Source organism: Gorilla gorilla, chromosome 21 (assembly GCF_029281585.2).
Source record: "Gorilla gorilla gorilla isolate KB3781 chromosome 21, NHGRI_mGorGor1-v2.1_pri, whole genome shotgun sequence".
NCBI classification, from domain to species: Eukaryota; Metazoa; Chordata; class Mammalia; order Primates; family Hominidae; genus Gorilla; species Gorilla gorilla.
The window spans coordinates 29,653,570-29,676,319 of record NC_073245.2 but is presented as its reverse complement, the minus strand read 5'-3'; the positions used below and the strand labels follow the sequence as shown (position 1 = coordinate 29,676,319).

The following is a 22,750-nucleotide window of genomic DNA, read 5'->3' as shown; positions in this document are numbered from 1 at the left end:
CCCCAATCCTCTTCCCACATCATCACATAATGTGGAATGCAAGAAACAGTTTTGGAAAAGAAATGAAGAATTTTACTTACTTCATGATGACAATGTAGATAAGATACATCAGCACAAGGACTAAAGACTCCCACCTGTGTGTAAACCAAGAACAGTTAAAGACAGTCATGGACATCTGTGAAAATCCCCTGCCTCATTTTTAAAGACATATTTGATGCAAACGGCCAGGATAGTAAGGAGAAGGCAGACGGTGCTAGGTGACGGATATTTCCTGGTCTAGAGACATTCTCTATGCTGCATAAGGCTGTCAACCATCTTTCTCTTCTCTCCTCACCTAAAGGGAAAATGCCCGTTCCTCTCTGTTATTTGTCACCTAAAAGAGCTCTTTGAAAGCAGCAAGCCTTTCATACACGTTGCTGAATATAGGTCAATATGTATACATCTGGTCTCAGCTTAATCATTCACTGAAACTATTCAGACATATTTACAAGGGGAAACTAAAATTAGAGGAATTGCCAGGGATGCCTGAGGGATTGTTGGATATATAGGAGCCAGGCATAAAGGGTAGAAGTGGGGAGAGAGGCAGGCAGACAGACAGACGGAACCTGGGCAGGGAAGGTACCAGTCGAAGAGTAAGAAGGAATAAGTGGGAAAACATTCCACAGGAAGGAAGAAAAGAAAAACCCGCTAGAATGTGCCTTGAGCTTCTAATAGTCTGAATACTTCTGTTTTCTTTATCTTAGTGGCTTCCAACTAAAAACCAGGAGCTTGTTTTCCAGGTTTCACTTTAGCTACAGAATCAAATCAGCTCATTGAGGGAGTAATTTTGGCTTCAATGGTAGGTTACTGGAGAATGGTCAGATGAGGAAACTCCAGGTTATACCCATCCTTCCTTTTCTCTTTTCAAATTCCATGTCTAGAAGCTGATCCTAAAGAAATATTTGGTCAAATGTGAAAAGGATACATACACAAGGGTTTTTCCTGCAGCAGTGTTTATAAAAAAGTGAAAAGCTGGAAGGAAGCCAGGTGGTTATAAAATAGGGCACTGGGTACATAAATGATACGTAGGTTCATGTATCCATTAAGAATGATTATGCAGGCTGGGCACAGTGACCCGCTCCTGTAATCCCAGCAATATGGGAGGCTGAGAGGAAAGGATCACTTATGTCCCCAAGTTCCAGAACAGCCTGAGCAACATAACAAGACCCCGTCTCCAGAAAAAAATTAAAAAATTAGCCAGGTATGGTGGTGTGCCCCTGGAGTCTCAGCTACTTCGGGAGGCTGAGGCGGGAGGATTGCTTGAGCTCAGGAGATGGAGGCTACAGTGAGCTATGATCACACCACTGCACCACAGCCTGGGCGACACAGTAAAACCCTTTCTTCCCTCTCCCTTCCAAAACAAACTATGCAAAGATGTATGTATTTATTCTAGAAAGTGCTCAGATGCACTATTGAGAGAGGAAATCAGGGTATCCAAGCCCTTTCAATTTCTGCCACATTTCTCAGCTTCTGTCATGGCAAAACTTCTTAAAGGGCTGTGCACACTGCATTTCAGTGCCTCTCATTCAGTTGGCAAATTTCTCTAGCCTAACTTCCACACCCACCGATCTCCTGAATCACCTGTCATGGGCACCAGTGATTTCCATCCACATCAATCCAAGCATGAGTGGGTGGTTGTCCATCATCCTGTTCGATTTCCTGGTAGCATCTGAAAGGAGATCCTCTGCCCCGCTTCATAAAACCTTCTCTTCTGACTGCCGAGAGGCCACACCCCTGGCTTCCTTCCTGCCCCCAGCTTCTCCTTCTCCATCTCCTTTTCTCCTCCACTCCTTCAGTTCATCCTCTCATTATTGGGCCATCTTTATTGCCTATGTTTTCTCCCTAGGTGACCTCATCCTGACCTATTGCTATAAACACCAAATACATGATAATGACCCCCAATTTACACACCCATACCACACCACTCTCCAGCTCCAGATTCATATATTTGGCCTCTGCACCTGGAAGTCTAAATGTCTATCAGAACAGAATTCTCCATTCTTATTTCCTAGCCTCCTTAAAACAAAAAAACAGACAAAAAAAACAACCCTGGGCTTTGTCCTTTCAGTCAACTGTAACACTCCCTGCCCAGTCAAGCCCGGAATCTGGAAATCAATATGGAGCACTCCCTTTTCCTCACTCCCATATCCATCGGACTCTGTGTCTCAAAAGTATTTCATCAATCACTGACTTCTTTCTTCTCTACTGCGCCCTCCCTAGGTCATTTTCACTTCAACCTCTGAACTGGTTTCCTTGATACTATGGGAGCATGTCAATGCACTTCTTAAAATCTTTACTTCCCAAAATGCCTAAGAAAAAAAATGAAAGTTTCCTTTTTCCTTGCAAATCCTGGCCTTTTCTTCTGTCTCCATGTTGTCTTGTGTCCTATCTGTGCCCCATCTCAATAGCCTTTCATTTGCACACAGCCGTCTCTTTCCCTCTCCCAGAGCCTTTGCACTGAATGTTCTTTTGGCCAGGAATGGCTTTCCCTTCACTCCTTGGCTGGCCACTTTTATCCTGCAGATACCAGCTTTTAAATATCACCTCTTCCAAGCAATCTTCCCTGCCTGCCCCTGCCCGACTTTCTCTCACATGACCCTGTTTATGTTCTTCAAACCTCTAAGCAGTCTGTGATTATCTTGTTTATATATTTATTACTCATTTATTATGTAACTAACACCTGTTTCTAGCAGTCACTTGACACCACTCCTCACACCTGACACCTTCCCTGGTATCTGGTGTCTCATTATCCAGAGATTTAAAATGCCGACAACTGATTTCTCCCCACGCAGACACCCCCAGGTCTTGCCCACTTGCCTCTTCTCCCCAGCACAAAGCAGCCCTCAGCTCATCTGTGCAGGTGACACTCCCTCCAAACATCAAATTTCAGTTGCAAAATGCCTCCAGTGGCCTGAACATAGTTCTTATCTCATCGACACCAATGTATACGTAGCATACACTTCATGGTGAAAAGTGAGATTTATTCACAGCCCATTCATTTGGAAGGAACAGGCTCCCAGGTTCTGAAGGGATGTCACGTTATTGCTTAGATGCATTTTAATAGATTCAGTGAGAAGTCACCAGAAAATGAATCAACTTTAATGAAATATTATAGTCAGATTGAATTAAGTCCAGCACTTTCTAAACAGGTGTATGTATGCTCTTTCTAATTCTTTTAGATCTTTTCAATTTTTTACTCATCAAAAGCCCTTCTGTTGCAATATTCAAACCAGGTTCTCTCTGGCCATTTTGCAGAGATGCCTGTAGGATGAGATTCCTTGCTTTTGTTGACATTTCAAGTTTGCTGTGTTGGCGTTCAGACACAGGGCTCACCAGGCTTCCTCCCCAGTGAACCCAGTGGGCTCTAGGAGGCCTCTGTGCCGCCCCACCTGCTGTTCCTCATGCATTTTTGACCTGGTTGAATTTGGATCATCAAGCCTTGGCCTAATGCTCTTCAGGGCCCTTCCCCCCACCCCCTCTCCTCAGTGTGGTGAGCCTCTCCATGTGGTCCCATAGTTACATGACAAGGGTCTGCATCCCTCCAGCCTGAGAGAGCTCCAGGTCGGGCCAGCTCTGGTTTTGTATGACATGTTTCCCTGGTGTAGAGGAGGTGCTTAGGAAGCATCCAGACCTTGGAAGTCACTCGGCCCTCCTTGATCCCCTTTCTTGCCCTTTCACCTAGGACGCTGGGCACCTTCTCCCCTTTCCTCCTGAGCACACCTCACCCGCTGTCCTCTGAGGATCCCATTCTGTAGCTGATCTGGGTTTGTTTCTTCCCTCCCCAGGCTTCCATTTTGAATCATTTTCAATGGGTCCCTGATTCTCACCAAAGATGGTTCCTTCTCAGATGTGAGGACTGCTCCTCTCCTCACCTGGGTACACTGTTGGCTCTGGTTTCCTGAACACGTCCCAGAACAGCAAAAGCTGTTTTCCAGCCCCACCAGGAAGAGTTTCCAGGTTGCAATCCCAGGGTCTCTTTTCTCTCCCAAAGTCACAACTTCGGACTCAAAAGAAGAAACCAAACCATCGCCCTGCGTTCTTTAGTTTTCTTGTTGGGCCTTCAGACTCCCTGAAGCCACATTCCGAATTCCTTCTGGCAACAACACGGGCTTGCTCTGTGGGTCGAGCATACATCCTAATATGTGGGCCTCTGACACTTGTTTTTCTTTTTTTTTTTTTTGAGACAGAGTCTTGCTCTGTCACCCAGGCTGGAGTGCAGTGGCACAATCTTGGGTCACGGCAACCTCCGCTGCCAGGGTTCAAGCTATTCTCCAGCCTCAGCCTCCCAAGCAGCCAGGACTACAGTTGTGCATCACCATGCCTGGCTAATTTTTGTATTTTCAGTAGAGATGGGTTTTCACCATGTTGGCCAGGCTGGTCTCGAACTCCTAACCTCAAGTGATCCACCTGCCTCAGCCTCCCCAAAAGCTGGAATTACGGGCGTGAGCCACCATGCCCTGCTGATGCTTCCTATGTCAAGTGTCTTTTAGCACATGGGCACCTAACCGAAATGCACTCACCACTATTCCCCCGCCTCTTCCCTGCTAAGAGAACCCCACCCACTAGGTCGAGGCAGCAAATGGAGCCCTTCTGATCTCAGAGAGGGTGCGCCTGACCCCTAGGCCCTGAGCATGAATCATGATTGGTCTAAAGTGGTCATTCTAATCTCCCTGGCTGCTCAGTGGTCAAGGCAGACCCTTTTGCAACCAAAGAGATGCAACGTGGAAGTGTGCCAAAAAGAACAACAGTGCCCCTTTTTCCTCCTTCCTTTCTTCAATATGAACTTGGTGGCTGGGGCTGCAGCAGCCATCTTGGGACCATTAGGCAAAGGCCAGGGGAAATGCAGAGCCACAGCACCACGTACATCCGGGACACTGATAGTAAGAAAAATACACCAGTATGTATTCAATACGCTGTAGCTGGTTCTTCTAGTACCTGCTACTAAAATCAATCCTGACTAACTGTCAACCACCATTTTTTGACTGAATGTGACTTCCTGCAGAATGCTGCTTCAGGAATGGTGAAAGAATCTGAACTGCATGACAGGGGTACTTTGTCCTGGTGTATTTGTATTTGACAAAGTTCACTTCCTCCTAAAGAGTACTGTAGTTTCGAAATAAACACAATTGAAATTTGTTTCCTTTTGAGGATTTTTTGGGGTGAACTGGTTACCTGCCTTCAAATCTCTAGGCCATGCTGGAATGTTCTATAACAAGGAATGGAACTCTCTGTTAAAGGTATTTTCAAAATGTTACTGTGCTTTAATTGCACAGACTGAAGACTCTGATTTTAAAGAGAGAAATCAGCACCTAGACGCACCATTTCAGCAAAATAAATGGTCATGATTGGCTTGGTAAGAAGATAGAAGAAGTGAACAGTAAAAAATTCTTAAACTTCCATTATTTTTCATCCATTAAATGAGAAGTTGAAATCCCCGGGAGTCCTAAAGTAGATAAGGGCCAGTGGCACAGACTTTAATTTCTCAGCCTCACTCACGTGCAAAATGCTCTTCATCAGCCCATGCGTGTAATAACAAGTTACACGACAGGCCAGTGCTCTGGGAAGAATGTAGTTCTGGTGCCACCAAGGCCCCCCAGGCCAATTCTTCCCTGGAAGCCACAACTGTGCATGACATGATTCCAACGCCCCCCAGATAGATCAAGACACACCTGGGGATTTGCAACTCATGTATCCATGGCCCTCCCAGCCTCTTACTCATAATTGGATGAGAGGGAGCCTCGGTGCTCAGGGCGAGGGCTCTGATGACTTGTACCTTCCAGAATCTAGACCCTTCTGCTGCAGGCTCGGGCACCTACCCTAGGATGGGGTTACCTAACATCATGGGAAAAGCCTTAGGAATGAAGACGAAATAGACACTCCTTTTCTTGCTCCAAACCATCTGAACTATCCCGAGATGTTTTGAGAATACGGAGTGAAATGGGCTGATGGTGAAGCCTGCTTTCTTCACTTGCCATGGCTTTCATACAGCAATGCCATGGAGGTGGTAGAAAAGACGGCTCCCTCTAAGGCTGACAGCAAACCATCCTGGGTAGCTTTTCCTAACATGTTTCTGCACAACAGCAGCACACACATTTCTGAGATCAACTGTGATCACAACTTGTTTGTCTTTTGGGGAGTGTCATTAGCAAAGACTAGCACCACTGAGCAACGTTGAAGCACCTACTGTTTGCTAAGGCGGAGCAGTGGTTGTGCTAACTACGCCATCAGCTTCTGGAAGTTTTCTCGTGCTGCACTTTATCCCCAAGGACAGGGGGGGAAAATGCCCCTCACTCCATTTGGCAGCCACCTCCAGGATGATATAGCAAGGAGGCTCTCTGATCTGGGGTCCTCCTGGGCATGTCAATTCCTTTCAGCCTATTGGTCACTATGATTCAAAGAAGACCTCCTTCTCATTTTCTCCTAGCTGTCTCCTCCTCTTTCTTCTTGCAAAGAGGAGAGTTAGCAAAAGTATCTTAATACCCTGACATAGCAAGTAACATTTATCATCAATGTGATGGGTTCTCCACTGCCCCCTAATTCTGAAAGTCAGAGATGTCCTCAGATACAGAGAGGCCCACACCAACAAAGAGTTAGCAGTCATTTTGCTGAAAGTGAAGCCTGGTGGACTCTACTTTTTCTGGCTCATTCATAGCTTTCAATAATACCAGGGAGATTTTCTACCTACGCCTATTCCTAATATGTTATTTCACATTGCTTACCTCTGTAGATCAAATATTCGGAAAATATGTAACGAGAATGCACAATACACTCGATTTCCATTTCCATTTCAAACATGTTTGATTTGCTCAGAACCCATCTCGAAAACGAGGATTTGAACAGTTGGACCAAATGCAAATGTCTTGCCATATATTTAATTTGGGCAACAGTTTCTATCAAAATAAAACATCCCCAACAACACCAATTTTCAGAGCTCTAAGATCTTTTGAAAGTCAGTGGGAACTTTAATGGATTAATGGTCACAGAAGTGCCTGGGTCCTAATTCCTAAGATAAACATGGGATTGGGAACATGGAGCTTGGTTTGGACACAATTTTTGTTGTTGTTGTTGTTGGGGGGATGGAGTCTCACTGTGTCGCCCAGGCTGGAGTGCAGTGGTGTGATCTTGGCTCACTGCAAGCTCCACCTCCCAGGTTCATGCCATTCTCCTGCCTCAGCCTCTTGAGTACCTGGGACTACAGGTGCCTACCACCACGCCCGGCTAATTTTTTGTATTTTTAGTAGAGACGGGGTTTCACCATATTAGCCAGGATGGTCTCGATCTCCTGACCTCGTGATCCACCCGCCTTGGCCTCTCAAAGTGCTGGGATTACAGGCGTGAGCCACTGTGCCCGGCCAAAAAATCAGTCAAATCTTAACTGTACCCTAGCACATGGCTGACTGTGGAAAGACACAGCTAAGCCATGATGTCCAGACATAGGATAATAAAGACATTTAGATATTAGGGTCTCATATAGAACCCCACCACTCTAGCCCAAGAGGAAAGGTCTTGACTCTGTGAAAATGAATTTAATTTCTCCCCTGAGGTGTGCAGAGGGTTCCTAGGAAATTCTCCTCATTCTAAGCTGTCATGACACTTCCCTTTCTTTCTTGAATCCCAACACTGGTCTTCAATATATTTGGCTCTGCAACATAACATTCAGAAATGAGAAGGGGAAAGAGAGGTACTTACCAGGAAACTTTTTCATCATAAATAAACTGTGAAAAAATAAAAAGAATAGAAGATTAGACACACACACACACACACACACACACACACACACACACACACACACATGCTTTAAGGCTGCACACAGTGTCCACCTTGTTCCTGGGATGTTGTAATCAGGACTGGGTTGTCCTGGGACCTGGAGTCCCTGTGGGTAAACTTCCCTCTGTACTGGTTTGGCCTTTGGCCAGTGTTAGTGGAAGGAGGTGTTGGTAGATCAGGGTGGGCATGTGTGGAAAAGAACAGCCTCAGGTAATTCCCTTCTTCCTGCAATTTCTGTACAACATCAGAGTGACGGGGAAGTGTGACTAACCTGCTTTGTAAAGCAAGGCCCATTGTAGAATCTTAGATCTGCAAGGGGATGTAGGAGCTCAGCAGGTTCTTCCAAATATTAGTCTCTGTAAGATTTCTGCATGTCTGTGCATCTTCAGTTTTTATGCAAGTGCTTGGACTTCTATGGGCTCAATTTTTTCTTTTAATTGATTTTTTTTGTTTCCTTAAAATAATTTATTTTCAAAGGAAACTTCACATCACAACCAGAAGTAGGGGATCAACACTCCTTGCCATCACCCCGAAAAATAAGTGTAATAACAACAAATGGTGTTTGCAAATCCCATCTGGACACTGTTGGCTGCCCAAGCCCTGGGCATGGTCCTGCCCTTTCACTAAGGAAGATTATTAGGGGTCAGAACAGTCAAAGGCACACTAGCACCCCACTGAGGTTTACTCATCAGTTAGGACTTGAAAGAGAATATAGAGAGAATACAGGGCAGGATTTAATCTACTGAAGTCCTGGTCTATATACCATCTAAAATCATTTCCCACCTTGTGGGGGCAGGGGGGGAAGCCTAGTGTAATCCTTTGATTATACAGGGAAACTGAGTCACAGAGAACATAAGTAATTTTCCTAGGGTTGCTCCATTTGCTGCAGAATTGGCTCGAGAACTCAGCCCCAGCTCCGAATTTGGTGTCCTTTTCATGACACACATGGCTGATGACATGTTGCCGAAACCAAATGAGTACACCTATATTTCATAGAAGTAGGAAGCCGAGGACATGGTTTATAGCTCTTTCTTCTCATACTCCTGAGGGACAACTGCTTTGAGTATGGTCGTCCCAGAGTGGCCTTTCCTTTAGAGGCAGCAGCCCTCGGCAGACTGAAGCAGACATTTGCAGGACACTCTGGGTGTCAACTGCCATCACAACTTGGAGATGGGAAACTCAGTTAACAAAGTGGGCATGGCATCAGCCCCCAGCCAGGGCAGTAACCATCAGCTGGGTAGAGACGTAGAGAACACCTCAGGGCACCAGTCACAAAGCGCGTAAAGCAACTCTTTCCAATTATCTTGAAGGTCAAAATGAGGATGAGGAGGAAGGAGCTGTGCTCATTTGTAACTCATTCTTCCCAACAAGCCATTGGAAACGTGGGCTTCATCATTTTTGTTACTTTCATCTTTATTATCAGATTCAACAAGTTGACACTGGGATGACAATGTCAAACTAGAATGGGCAGAGAATTAAAGAAATAAAGGCAACAATCTCATAATCCAGGTTGAATGGCATGGAACCCAACCCCTAGAAGGCATTGACAGCTCTTTTGTATAACCCCCCCAACTTTCTTTTTTTGAAAAAAGATTGTTGCCAAAAAATCATGGAGCAGATCAAATTATTTAAGATAGAAAACATTTTGTATTAATTGAGGTTAATTCAATATTAGTCCTTGCAGCAGGCTGGAACAATCAATTTGTAGCCACTTAAGAGAACAGAAGATATTGAGAAAGAGTTTATTAGACCAGGCCAATTTAATTTTCTTCTATCAGGGAAGGCAGGCAATAACATAGAATATGAAAGCAGCTTTTAGAAAGCCCTTATTCTGAGTGATCCTCCCCATAGGTGGGCACAGATTCTGCAAAGGAAAAGCTTGGAGATCGCTCACCCTGGAAGAAAGTACTCTTCCTGTCTGCTAGCAGTCAGCCCTGAGATTCATAGGACTTTAGCTACTGATCATTTCAATGATCATAGCAAAGAAAAAATGAGATTGGGCTTAATTTTAGGAGGGACCCCAAACAGGAGCACAATAATCAGAGAAACAGTGGGCAAATCCGGGTGAGATTGGACAAAATATGCAATTAGGGCCAGAGCTTCATGACCCTGGAGTCAAGAGGATGGTTGTGGCTTGGGGAGTTGTGGTTGGGGATATGGTTCAGGGAGGCAGACAGGGAAAGAGAAATGCAGGTGATCTCACTACAAGTACTAACTAATGGAGGAGATCTGGAAACATGCAAATAACTGATATAGTTTCCCCTTTGATCTCTGCCTGGTGTGAAGATGCCCCATCACTCAGAATGCATAAGGGTAGATGAAGAGGAGGAGGAGGAGGAGGTGGAGGAAGAGGAGGAGGAGGTAGAGGAGGAGGAGGTGGAGGAGGAGGTGGAGGTGGAGGAGGAGGTGGAGGAGGAGGAGGTGGAGGTGGAGGAGGAGGTGGAGGAGGAGGAGGTGGAGGTGGAGGAGGAGGTGGAGGAGGAGGTGGAGGAGGAGGTGGAGGAGGAGGAGGAGGAGGAGGACGAGGAGGTGGAGGAGGAGGAGGTGGAGGAGGAGGAGGACGAGGAGGTGGAGGAGGAGGAGGTGGAGGAGGAGGAGGAGGTGGAGGAGGAGGAGGAGGTGGAGGAGGAGGAGGTGGAGGAGGAGGAGGAGGAGGAGGAGGTGGAGGAGGAGGTGGAGGAGGAGGAGTTGGAGGAGGAGGAGGAGGTGGAGGAGGAGGTGGAGGAGGAGGAGGTGGAGGAAGAGGAGGAGGAGGAGGAGGAGGTGGAGGAGGAGGTGGAGGAGGAGGAGTAGGAGGTGGAGGAGGAGGTGGAGGAGGAGGTGGAGGAGGAGGAGGAGGAGGAGGTGGAGGAGGAGGTGGAGGAGGAGGAGGAGGAGGTGGAGGAGGAGGTGGAGGAGGAGGAGGTGGAGGTGGAGGAGGAGGTGGAGGAGGAGGAGGAGGAGGTGGAGGAGGAGGAGGTGGAGGAAGAGGAGGAGGAGGTAGAGGAGGAGGAGGTGGAGGAGGAGGTGGAGGTGGAGGAGGAGGTGGAGGAGGAGGAGGTGGAGGTGGAGGAGGAGGTGGAGGAGGAGGTGGAGGAGGAGGTGGAGGAGGAGGAGGAGGAGGAGGACGAGGAGGTGGAGGAGGAGGAGGTGGAGGAGGAGGAGGACGAGGAGGTGGAGGAGGAGGAGGTGGAGGAGGAGGAGGAGGTGGAGGAGGAGGAGGAGGTGGAGGAGGAGGAGGTGGAGGAGGAGGAGGAGGAGGAGGAGGTGGAGGAGGAGGTGGAGGAGGAGGAGTTGGAGGAGGAGGAGGAGGAGGTGGAGGAGGAGGTGGAGGAGGAGGAGGAGGAGGAGGAGGTGGAGGAGGAGGTGGAGGAGGAGGAGTTGGAGGAGGAGGAGGAGGAGGTGGAGGAGGAGGTGGAGGAGGAGGAGGTGGAGGAAGAGGAGGAGGAGGAGGAGGAGGTGGAGGAGGAGGTGGAGGAGGAGGAGTAGGAGGTGGAGGAGGAGGTGGAGGAGGAGGTGGAGGAGGAGGAGGAGGAGGAGGTGGAGGAGGAGGTGGAGGAGGAGGAGGAGGAGGTGGAGGAGGAGGTGGAGGAGGAGGAGGTGGAGGAAGAGGAGGAGGAGGTGGAGGAGGAGGAGGAGGAGGAGGAGGTGGAGGAGGAGGTGGAGGAGGAGGTGGAGGAGGAGGAGGAGGAGGAGGTGGAGGAGGAGGTGGAGGAGGAGGAGGTGGAGGAGGAGGAGGAGGAGGAGGAGGAGGTGGAGGAGGAGGTGGAGGAGGAGGTGGAGGAGGAGGTGGAGGAGGAGGAGGAGGAGGAGGAGGTGGAGGAGGAGGAGGTGAAGGAAGAGGTGGAGGAGGAGGAGGTGGAGGAGGAGGTGGAGGAGGAGGAGGAGGTGGAGGAGGAGGAGGTGGAGGAGGAGGTGGAGGAGGAGGAGGCCTCCACAAAGCCAGGGCTTCTCTACCCTGTGGCTGACGGCAAACATCATTCGGGTTTATCCTTCTCCTTTGAGAGGACTGTGTGGAGGAATGAGAGGACTCAGAAAAGAACAATGAAATGAACAAAAGGGACTAGAAATCAGGACTCTGAGAAAATCTAAATTGGCTTGGCACAGTGGCTCATGCCTGTAATCCTAGCACCTTGGGAGATCAAGATGGGAGAATCACTTGAGAGCCACGAGTTTGAGGCTGCAGTGAGCTATGATTTGGCCACTGCATTCCAGCCTTGGGGAGACAGCAAGACCCTGTCTCTAAAAAAACTCTAAACAGAAGCAGGGCTTCCTCATCATGAGAAAGAAGGTGGAGATGAGCTATGAACTGCCTGTGAACATTCAGTGCTGTTATTTGGAGAACAAGCAGCTGGTCATCGCCTCTTCCGAAGACTGGAAATTAGGACTGGCGCTGCTTGCACAACGTTCTATCGGGAGGGTACCTTGCTGGACCATGTTGATGGAGCATTTGAATCGCTCCCTCAGAAAACTCTTCAAACGACAAGGATGAGGTTCCTTTCACTTGAATTTGCTGAAGGTTAGGAAATGAATTTGTTATTCCTTAAAGATTTCATGTTATTCAATACACTTAAGACACGTGTTGCACATCCCTCTGTAGTTTCTGCTCTACTAGCTGAGAGTAAAAGAAATCAAAGCAACATCCCCCACCCCTTAGGTAAGTATTACTAGTGTAGAAGGAAACTTGAAATAATTTCTTTCTAGACTACAAGTTGCACCCGCAGTTCCTGCAAATGACCACTAAGTGGTGCTCACGTTCCAGTCCTCCCTCCATGTCCAGCCTGCCAAGGTAGTGAAGTTGAAATGAAGTCAGTTCAAGTCCATTTTCGCAGTTCTATTAAATCTCCTGGAAGGAAGGGAATCACCTCAAGGCAGGCAGCCTACTGAAGGCGGCTTTAGCTACTGCTGTCTTGAGGCAAGGTGGTGTTCCAGGGGAAGGTCCTGCCTGCTGCTCTGTCCTGGGGTCAACACTCAGTCCTCAACGATGAGTTGCACTTGACGGACCTCCTGTTGTGGGCTTTGGAACTGACTCAGCTTCTTCCCCATCAGATTTGTGAAAGCAACCCTTGGGTAAGCAGTTCTTCTCTCTGTGCCCTGTTGGTTCTGTTTGGGGGCCAGGCTCTGCGATAGCCCAGAGACCACCAAGGGTGACACTGACAGCTGGGTCTCAGATCTGCTGAGCACCAGCTGGTCAGGGGGCCTCTGCCCTCTGACCCACATGTGGTTCATCCAAAGATACCCTTGGCTTCGCCCTGAGGTTTCCACATGTTCTGCTGCTGAGCTAAATGTTAAACAGGAATGAATTTGAAAAAAGCACTCATTTCCTCCAGGCTTCAGAGAAACGGCTGGGTACCATGGAAACCGGCTTTTCATTCCTGGTGTCTGCTCCAGAATTCTTCCAAGCAAGACGGGCTTACATCAGGCCGGCGAATCCCTGGATATCAGAACAACCCAGGGAGCTGCCAAGGGAATGGAGTGCTCAACATGGAGGAGCAGGGGAGGAAGAGCCAGGAGCCCCTAGTATACGCGGGAGAGAAGAGGCTGGCTGAGCTGGGAGGCAGGTGGCTGTCTCAACATCGCCGTGTCAGCCCCTGGGTTTGCTTACTGTAAATTGTCACCATGAAGCAGGAGAGGCCGCACTGCTGAAGCTAAGACTTCATAGCATGTATTGTAATCACTGGCACCATGAGAATTTTAAGCAGTGAAAATAATAGGAGAAAATCAACATCATCGTTTTCTTTCAAGAGACTGAAACCTGAAACTCTTTCCTTCCTTGCTGCAAAGAAAACAGCCCCCCGTAGACTTTTCCCACTCAATATCACGGGAACTCCCTTGAGTGGGTGTAGTTCTCACTTCTTCAGCTCTTGGGTGGGGGTGCAGACGGCTTAGCTAAGGCCACGGTGATTTCATCTGAGGAGAGGGATCCAACGGAATACACTGGGAAGCTGGCTGTTAGGCACCAGTATCACTTATATTTCAAAGTTAAGCAGAAATTCCTACTTCAGGATGTCTTATAGGCTTGATTGATGAAGGTTGTGGTTGCAGAAGGGCAGGGAAAAAATGACCTACGGGCAGGGCTTTAGCAGAGCTGATCATGTTGTATAAATATATAAAGGCAGGCTACAGGAAAGAAAAAAGGGTAAGTACTGAGGATATAGGAGATGGGGGTTGTTAAACTGAAAGGACTATGTTTGCTGGGCAGGGAAAACCAAAATCAAACACATAGCTACAGTTTCCACGTTGTTTTCCTTGTTAGAGATGAGAGGCTCCTCTCTGGGGTCTCCAGGCCAGCGGATGCACTTCCCTGTCCAAGCAGCAAATGAGAGTGTAACCGGCCTCCTAGTTTACCCAGTGTCATTAAAGCAGGGCTTTCCTTCCTCCTGTCGACAGCAGGGATTACAAAACAGGCGACCTTTGTAAGACCATAGTCGATTTGTTTAAGGATCTTAAAATTCTGTCAAAGTCATTTTCAGTGAGGATCTTCTTGCTACCATAGTTATTCCGACTTTGCCAGAAAGAGAGCTGAAATGTAATGAGGGCAAAATGAGCTGAAAGACCTGAGAGCTGAAATGTAATGAGGGCACAATGAGCTGAAGGACCTCAAGTTTTCCAGTATGAGAATTTCTTAAAGAACTGAAAGTAGATCTACCCTTCAATCCAGCAATCCCACTACTGGGTATCTACCCCGAAGAAAAGAAATCATTCTATCAAAAAGACACCTGCGTGAGTATGTTTATCACAGCACAATTCACAGTTGCAAAGATATGAAACTAACCTGAGTTCTCATCAGCTAATGAGTGGATAAGGAAAATATGGCTTATATACACCATGGAATACTACTGAGCCACAGAAAGAAACGAAATAATATCTTTTGCAGCAACTTGGATGGAGCTGGAGGCCATTATTCTAAGTGAAGTAACCCAGGAATGGAAAATCAAATACCGTATGTTCTCACTTGTAAGTGGGAGTTAAGCTATGTGTATGCAAAGGCATACAGAGTGGTGTCATGGACTTTGGAGACTTAGAAGGTGGGGGGGGTGGGAGGAGGGGCAAGGGATAAAGAAACTACGTATTGGGTATAATGTACACTACTCCGGTGAAGGGCATGCTAAAATCTCAGACTTCACCACTATATAATTCATCCATGTAACCAAAAACCACATGTACTTCAAAAGCCATTGAAATAGAAAAATAAGAACCCCAAGTTTCTAAATTGGAGAGAGAAGAGGTTAATTCCCATGAAAAATGGGTGCAGGAGGGGAGGGTGATGGGTCAGAGGGGCAGGGCCTTGGAGGTCAGCCAGCTGCCGGTGATGGACAGACTTCCACACGACCTCTGAGATTTCTTCTCTATCACAGAAAGAGCAAGATAACAATCATTTCCAGATTATTTCAGATTAGTTATTTTAATGAAAAAATTCTAGCAGGGGGTGGCTGGAGCTGTTCCCTTCTGCCTAAAAACTAGACCACAAAGTAAGTGAAGGTAACCCTCGTCTCTAATAGGGGGAGTGGGTGGTGGGGTAGGATGATTTTAAAGACTGTAAGAGGAGGATTTTATTGGAGGGAATGTCCAAATTCTATATTGGGGCAGTAGAGCTGCACCATGTCAGACACCTGTTCTGGCAAACTCAAGGTATTACCGGTCCCTGACCTTGGGTGAATCATTTAACCACCAGAGCCCTGGTGATGCCATCTCTAAGGTGGGACTCACAAAATAGCTTGCTTGCATAGTCACGAGCATTAAACTAAAAAGTAATTATCAGTAGACCCAACACAGTCCCCTGCTGAGGATCAAGTCTATGCTTGTTAAAAATTAAAATTAATAAGATAAGAAGTGTAGTTCCTTGGTCCCACTAGTTGCCTGTCAGTAGCCACGTGTGACTAGTGGCTACCACATTGGACAGCACAAGATTGTAGGCCATTTCTATCACCATGTAAATTCTGCTAGAAGTGCTGGGCACCTGTGGCAGGTGAGTCAGCTGAACTCTCTCATATCCCCCTGGGTTCCATTCACTCGGTGCCATGACAATGAATGTCCCAGGGAAGGAAGGAGACGTGTTGGTGTGAAGGAACCTCGCTGCTGTGCCAGTGTTCAGGTTGCCCTGAAGACCCCCAAACTGCTGCCAAGGGCTCACCTGGCCCATCAGCAGACAGACAGCACTTGTGAATTTGGAGTTTCAAGCTGACCCACGTTACCTGGGACCTGTCCCATAGGCCTATCTGCTTCCCCTGAGGGCTGCCCTCCTCTCCATGTTCACAGTCCCCGTCCTCCAGCAGAGACGAAGGGTAAAAATAAAGTATTTCTTTTAGAGCAGCTGCTAGACTGCCTATGTAATGAATCATTTGCATTTATGTAAATTACCTGATTATGTAAATTACAGTAACATTTCAATACAAAAAACTGTCCGTCTGCTGGAATTTGGAGAAAAGACAGGACTGGGAGGCCGGAGATACCCAAAGTTGAAGTGCTCACTGGGGGCAGAGGAGAAGCAGCGAAGAATCTGCAATAATTTGCACCTGGCTGTTGGGTGAATGGGCACAAGGAAGGGCTCTAAAGAACCTAGAACTCGTTCAGGACTTAAAAGGTGATGTCTGTCTTGCAAAAAGAGACTGAAGGCATTGGGGGAGCCTCCTCAACGCTTTCAGAGCCCCTGTCCAGCCTCTCCACAGCTGGCCAGATGTTTCAAAGTACGGAATGTCACCAGGGCTAAGGGAAAGTTGACTGGGGCTGGGGAAGGGCCCCGAGAAGCACACACTTTATGTTTTTGAAATTATAATTGCTTTAGACAATGACTAAATTCATTTCTTTTGCTTCTCCTTCAAACAAGCAAACTAGAAAATAGCACAGAGGAAAGTTTAGGTGAAATACCCGAATAGGGAAGTGGACCGCCCCACGTCTCCGTCCGAGTGAACTGTTCTGAGCTCTGTTGGTTTCGGAATGCACGTGCGCTTCCTGCTCCTGTGGTTTTGCTTGTCCACCCCGGCATGCCCCGCCCGCATCAGCTGACATTTCAGCCATTTTGAATCCAGGTCTTAAGGACTCTATTAGCGCTTTCCTGACCCTCCTCTGAACCCTTGGCCCCTCAGCAGCCATCAGCGTCTCTGGAGAAGTCGCCATGCCTCTCTGTGGGTCTCCAGGCCCCATGGTTTGTCTCCAGGGCTCCTCTGCTGAGGTCTGAAGAACCCCTTGGTGAGCGTGTACACAGAACAGCATCTGATCCTGCTTAATCCTGACTTGCCCTCTAGGTGAAGGAGCTCTTTATTGCACAACCTCAGGACGCCGACAGTTATACGCCTTCTGAACATTTCAGTGCTGTATAATAGGGAGAGTGGTTTGAAAAAACCCGAAGAGTTGAATGCATTGTTTGGGAAGGTTGGTAATTATTTTGTGGGTACGAGGAAGGGCTTTTAAATAAAGGAATGTCAAGTGCTCATTGCAGAGTCCTATAGAGAAACTTAGTATTACCTAAGGGAAATCAGAAGAAAAATGATGTTGTTACCATGATATTAGGGGAAACAGAAAGAGGAGAATAAGAAAAAAGACACAGAGTGCGTGCGACCTGTAGCCTCTGGCTGGGGGCATGGAATAGATATGGAGACATTGTGAGAGGTACTTTGTGAACTGCAGCACTTTTGAGTGTGAAACTCTGTTTTACTCCTCATGGACAGTTTCAAATTTCATGGAAAAATGACCCTGGGAGTTTGGCCACCATTTAACAAGAGTTAAGAGTCTACTCAGACTAGCAATAGTCAGAAATCCAGGCAACTAAAGTTACTTAGGCTGCTATGATTCCTTTCCTTTGGGAATCTCAAAACTGACTCTAGAAATTATCATTTCTATGCAACAGATGAATACCCCAAGGAAATGGTTTCCAGCCATATTTAAAGTTGTGTTTCTCAAGGTGCAGTTTCTCTGATGCTAGTGGCATCAGAATCACCTGTGGGGGAGGGAAGATGTTGGTTAAAATGCGATTTCCCAGGCCCTACCCAAGAGCCTGTTGAACTAAATAGGCATCCTGGGTGTTTCCAGTGTAGACTGAAGTTGGAGGAACACCAGTTAAAGTAAAAAGAACCAAGACCTAACCTTGAGGACTCAAACTTTATCTTTTCTATTTCTTCTTAACAGTGGAGAGATGTAATTTTTCTCAAATCACAAAACTCTAGCCTTGACAACTGGTCTGTAAATACACAGTCCACATCTTCAGGTAACAGCAAAGAATCATTTGCTTATGTGGTTTGTTGCTGTCTGAATGAAATATGGAGTTGCCCTGGCAGCCTGCGTGTTCAGCTAGCTCAGCTCTGGGGTTTATATGCTGCACCCTGAGGGCAGATGATTGCTTTGCCCAAAGACCAGGCTCGGGTGAGGGAGTTACTCAAAGCCCAAAGAAGCAAAACCTCTTTACTTATTCACACGTCATTAACAACAATTACATTCATTTTATCTTTGATATATCCAGATACACTGAACAGAAGACAAGTGATTTCACACATAGTCCAGTTAGTGTCTATGCGGAAAACAGGGAAAGAAGCCAACACCAGCAGAACTGCTGTTGGGAGTGTGTGGTTAAGTCTGTGTTCCCAGAAGATCCAAATCTGCTCCATTCTGTTCCACCACCTTGTCTTCATGAGCACAGTCATCTCCTTCTGGAATTCAGCAAAGTAGAGGGCTGTGTTCATTGACACTGTTCCCTAACCATGTCTTTTGAAAAAAAATTTTTTTCAAAAATCATCCCAACATCCTGTAATGGCAGAAGAGCAGAGTGCACACAGTCAGTGTGGGTTTGTGCATAGAAGGATGAAGCTTGCTGGAAGGGGTATTAGAGAAGCCTGGGAAGAGTCCTTGGGTTCCAGGTGATCATACCCTTTTCACAGGTAATAACTGAGAATAAGAATATAGTTCATGTATGTCCTTAAATCTCCTAACAGAAGCATGTCTTCAGTTCCAGCATGACATTCTGAACCTCTCTGCTCTGTGGGGTGGGTTCTAACCCTCCCAATGATAAAGGGACCCTGGAATTAGGGGAGCATGGTAGGTCCAGTTCCCTTCCTGTTTTAATCTGGGGACACTGGAGGACAAAATTGAGAGCACATTTTAAGGGAATATTGACTTGCTGGCAAACCTTGTGATGGTTTGTAAACTCAAGATTTTCAGTGTCAGAAACTGCCGGTCACTGAAGTACCTGTCTGGTTCCTCAGGGAAAATCTCACGTCAACCCTCATGTTCATTTTATTTGTATAAAGATTTACAATAAAATAGTCTACTGGTAGGAGCTTTGTCAAACAGGTGAGTAGACCCTTTAGTTGATCTATTCCTATTGTGTCGGTAAGAAAACTGAAACCTAGAGAGATTGATTTCTCCCAGGTCATGACAGCCAGTGAGGGCTGTATTAGGGCTCTTCAGAGACACTGAACCAACAAAAGATATACATATATAAAATGAAGATTTGCTATGAGGGATTGGCTCACAGTACAATGGAGGCTGAGTTGTCTCATGACCTTCCATCTACAAAGCCTGTGGTGTGGTGCAAGTTTAAGCCCGAAGGCCTGAGAACCAGGGAAGCCAATGCTGTAGGTCCCAGTTTGAATCCAAAGGCCCAAGAACCTGGAGCACTGATGTCTGAGGACAGGAGAAGATTCATAGCCCAGCTCAAGCAGAAAAGGCAAATTCACCCTTCTGCCTTTTTGTTCTATTCGGGCCTTCAGTGAATTGGATCATGCTCATTCACCGTGGGGAGGGTGATCTTCTAGGATTCAAACGCTGATCTCCTCTGAAAAGCACTCTCACAGACAGCCAGAAATACTTTCACCAGCCCTCTGGGCACACCTTAGCCCAGTCGAGTTGACACATAAAATTAACCATGATGGTAAAGGGGCAAGCAGAACTAGGAGTCAGATCTCCTGACTCCTATTTCAATGTTCTTCCCAATTTTTCACCCTTTTTTTTTGGACAGCCCAGCTTGCCACACTAAAGAGTATGAGTTTTTCCCCACAAATGACACAGAGCCACTGAGCAGTTGAACAAGGGATAGAAGCATTTGCAGGTGTTCTTTATGGAGACACCACTTGGATGGCCGTGAGGACTGGCTGGGGTGGAGAGAAGCGGGGAGTAAGTGGTGGAGATGCACTGCATGGAAACACTGACCCGCAATGAACTGCAGCAGCTGCTGCGTCAGGCCGGCAATGCAGAGAGCCTCAGCTGAAGTGGGCTCTGGAGGAATGCAGTGGACAGATTGTGGTAACCTGAAATTCACGGTACAATTAAGCCAAATGGGTATGCTGGGAGTTGAGGGAAAGGTCAGTTTAATCTCATTCCCAGTTTGTGGCTAAAATAGGAACGAGGACTGAAATATATAGAAAGGCAAGTCCTGGGGAAAACATCAAAAGTCTATTTAGGGACTGGGTGCGGTGGCTTATGCCTGTAAACCCAGCAGTTTGGGAGGCTGAGACGGGCAGATAACTTGAGGTCAGGAGTTTGAGACCAACCTGGCCAACATGGTGAAACCCCGTCTCTACTAAAATACAAAAATTAACCAGCCGTGGTGGTGCACGCCTGTAGTCCCAGATACTTGGGAGGCTGAGGCAGGAGAATCATTGGGACCCGGGAGGCGGAGCTTGCAGTGAGCCAAGATCACTCCACTGCACTCCTGCCTGGGCAACAGAGCGAGACTCTATCTCAAAAAAAAAAAAAAAAAAAAGGAAGGATTCTATTTAGGGACATGTTGAGTTGGGGCATGGAGATGTCTAGTAGAGAGTTCTTTATCCACCACTGTACCTCAGGGAGGTGTCACTGCTAAGTGACATGTGTGGGTGTTGGCACAAAGGTGGCCACGGTAATGGGCTCTGTGGGAGGGCAGGGAGTCCTGGCAGAGCATACAGAGTGAGAAGGGGGAGAAGTGATGTCCAAAGCTAGGGACGCCAATGAAGTGACAGAAGAGCCATGCTCAGGAGGGTCTCAGGAGAACAGCCATGGACTCTCATAGACCCAGATAACCCAAGTCTAAATGCCAGTTCTGACCAGCAATTGGTCAGGCTGGAGTTCTGGGTGATCAAAGTAGCTGAAAGAAATAAATCTGCCTCCAAGCAAAGACACGCATCACGCACTCGCCACCAGTGACCTCGAGTGAACTCCACGTGGAGGAGCCTCACACCACCCCTGGCGCTTAAAAGAGCACTGATGGGAGCTGAAATGGCCAGAGTGACTCACCACGATGAGCGCGATCACAGACAGCGTGTAGTAAATAGAATCCCTCAGTAGGCACCAGGAGGAAAGAGCCACAACCTGCAGGACAAGGGAAACAAAGTCAAACAGGATATAGACTGTACAAATGAGACGGCGGGACTCTTGCAGGTTTAGCCAGCTTCCTGTCTAGGCCTCCTGTCCTGCACCCAATCAATCTGTCAATCAATCGGAATTTATTCAAGTCTTTAGGCATATTAGTCTGGATCTTCTGAGAGGCAGACATGAAGATGGAATTAAACCTACAACAATTTTGTTAGCGGGAAACAACTGGTGATAGAAAATGGGGCATCGGGGGAGCTGGGCATGCAGCCTGTCCAACTGTGATGCGGGTCTGACCCCCGTGGAGACAGGGATGGTTGGGTGCACTGTCCTAGCTGGCACGCAGTCTGAGGAAGGTGCAGTGAGGCCCAGGGAACCCTCAATGCAAAGTTGCCTATCAGATGAGTCTCACATCCGCCCAGGAACAGGCCTTCCTTGACATCCCTAACGTCAAGGGGATAGGAGGAGCAATCCTAACCTGTGCCTTTGCCATGACTCTAGCGTCTGCTACAGCCTGTCCTGCCCCGTGGAGTGAGCAACATGTGCTGGGCTGCTGCCGCCCTTCAGAAGGGGTGTGGACAAGCCTGTCTCTGCCAGACCTTCTTCCCTCATCTCTATTATATGCCTGGCCTTGCTGGCATTTGACCTCGGTTTAATCAGAATCTTTGAAAGATTGATTTGCATACTGATCCAGGGGAAAATGTTCTTAGCATTTGGAGATAGCCCTTTTTAAAGAGATGCTGGCTCTGCTGACACGAAGCTGATAGGCACATTGCTGGAGGCTAAAGCAGCCTTTCCCTGCAAGAGGAGGGGGCTGCTAGGTGCAAAGAAGGGCAGAGGAGCCAGGGCTGGAAGTGGTCGGGAGAGTTTGAGGAGAGGGGAAAGAGCTGTGGGTGTCAGGTTGAGGCTTCTGTTCTGGAGAAAGAATCATTTCTCCCAGGAAAGTTCTTCAAAGTCTCTTATTAAGGGATATTTAGTATTTTTATCTGTTTACTGTGTAGGTCCACTTTGGCAGACCTTACAAATAAGTCTGGGAGAATCCACACACCTTGTTCCAAGGGTTGTCACTGGCAAGTCCCTTTCCCTTCCCTAGAGGAGTATTGACTACCCCATGGCCACAGGATGTTTGCCTGGCTACCTTTGCCCTTGGCATAGTAAGTGAAAAAAGACACAGCACAAGTCAACACTCTCAGCCGTGGCAATGACAGGCACATGCTACACCAAACACAGTGGGAAAAAGGGACCCCAGGGACATGCAATCCCTGAGCCTCTACCCTCCCCGACTGCTGTGCAAGTCTATAAAGATCAGACCAAGTCAAACTAGAGGTTTTCTGGATTCAAATAACATGAAAGGCATGACTTAAATAGGACCATAAATGAATAACGAGGCCAGCCTCTTTTCATTAACGCATTCCCCACTTCTTATATGAACACTTAGTTATTTCCTGTTGCTAATTTTGCCTTATTAGGTGAAGCATTTGCAGATCTAAGTCACACATGACAGGGTTGTCAAGAAGAGAATTCACATCAGAAAAATCATGTTAGAATAAATATAAAGTGTTCTTTACCCTTTTTTCATTCTCTCTCGGTACTGTAAACTCTTATAATCTGTGGTCATCACTCACCATTTATGCAATAGATTAAATTGGACTAAATTGTTCATTTTCCAGCAGGTCATAAAAGGCTG

General features: G+C 47.2%; 1 protein-coding gene across 1 annotated transcript in view; it reads right to left on the bottom strand.

The window, feature by feature from the left end:
• Window positions 1–22,750, bottom strand: part of SLC24A3 (solute carrier family 24 member 3) — a 507,527-nt gene that overhangs the window by 47,180 nt on the left and 437,597 nt on the right. Inside the window, exons 7-9 of the mRNA XM_004061869.5 lie at window positions 20,989–21,063; window positions 7,729–7,754; window positions 81–134 (exon numbers count right to left, since the gene is read on the bottom strand). Of these exons, the coding sequence (XP_004061917.3) occupies window positions 81–134; window positions 7,729–7,754; window positions 20,989–21,063 (155 nt within the window). The remainder of the gene's footprint in view (window positions 1–80; window positions 135–7,728; window positions 7,755–20,988; window positions 21,064–22,750) is intronic.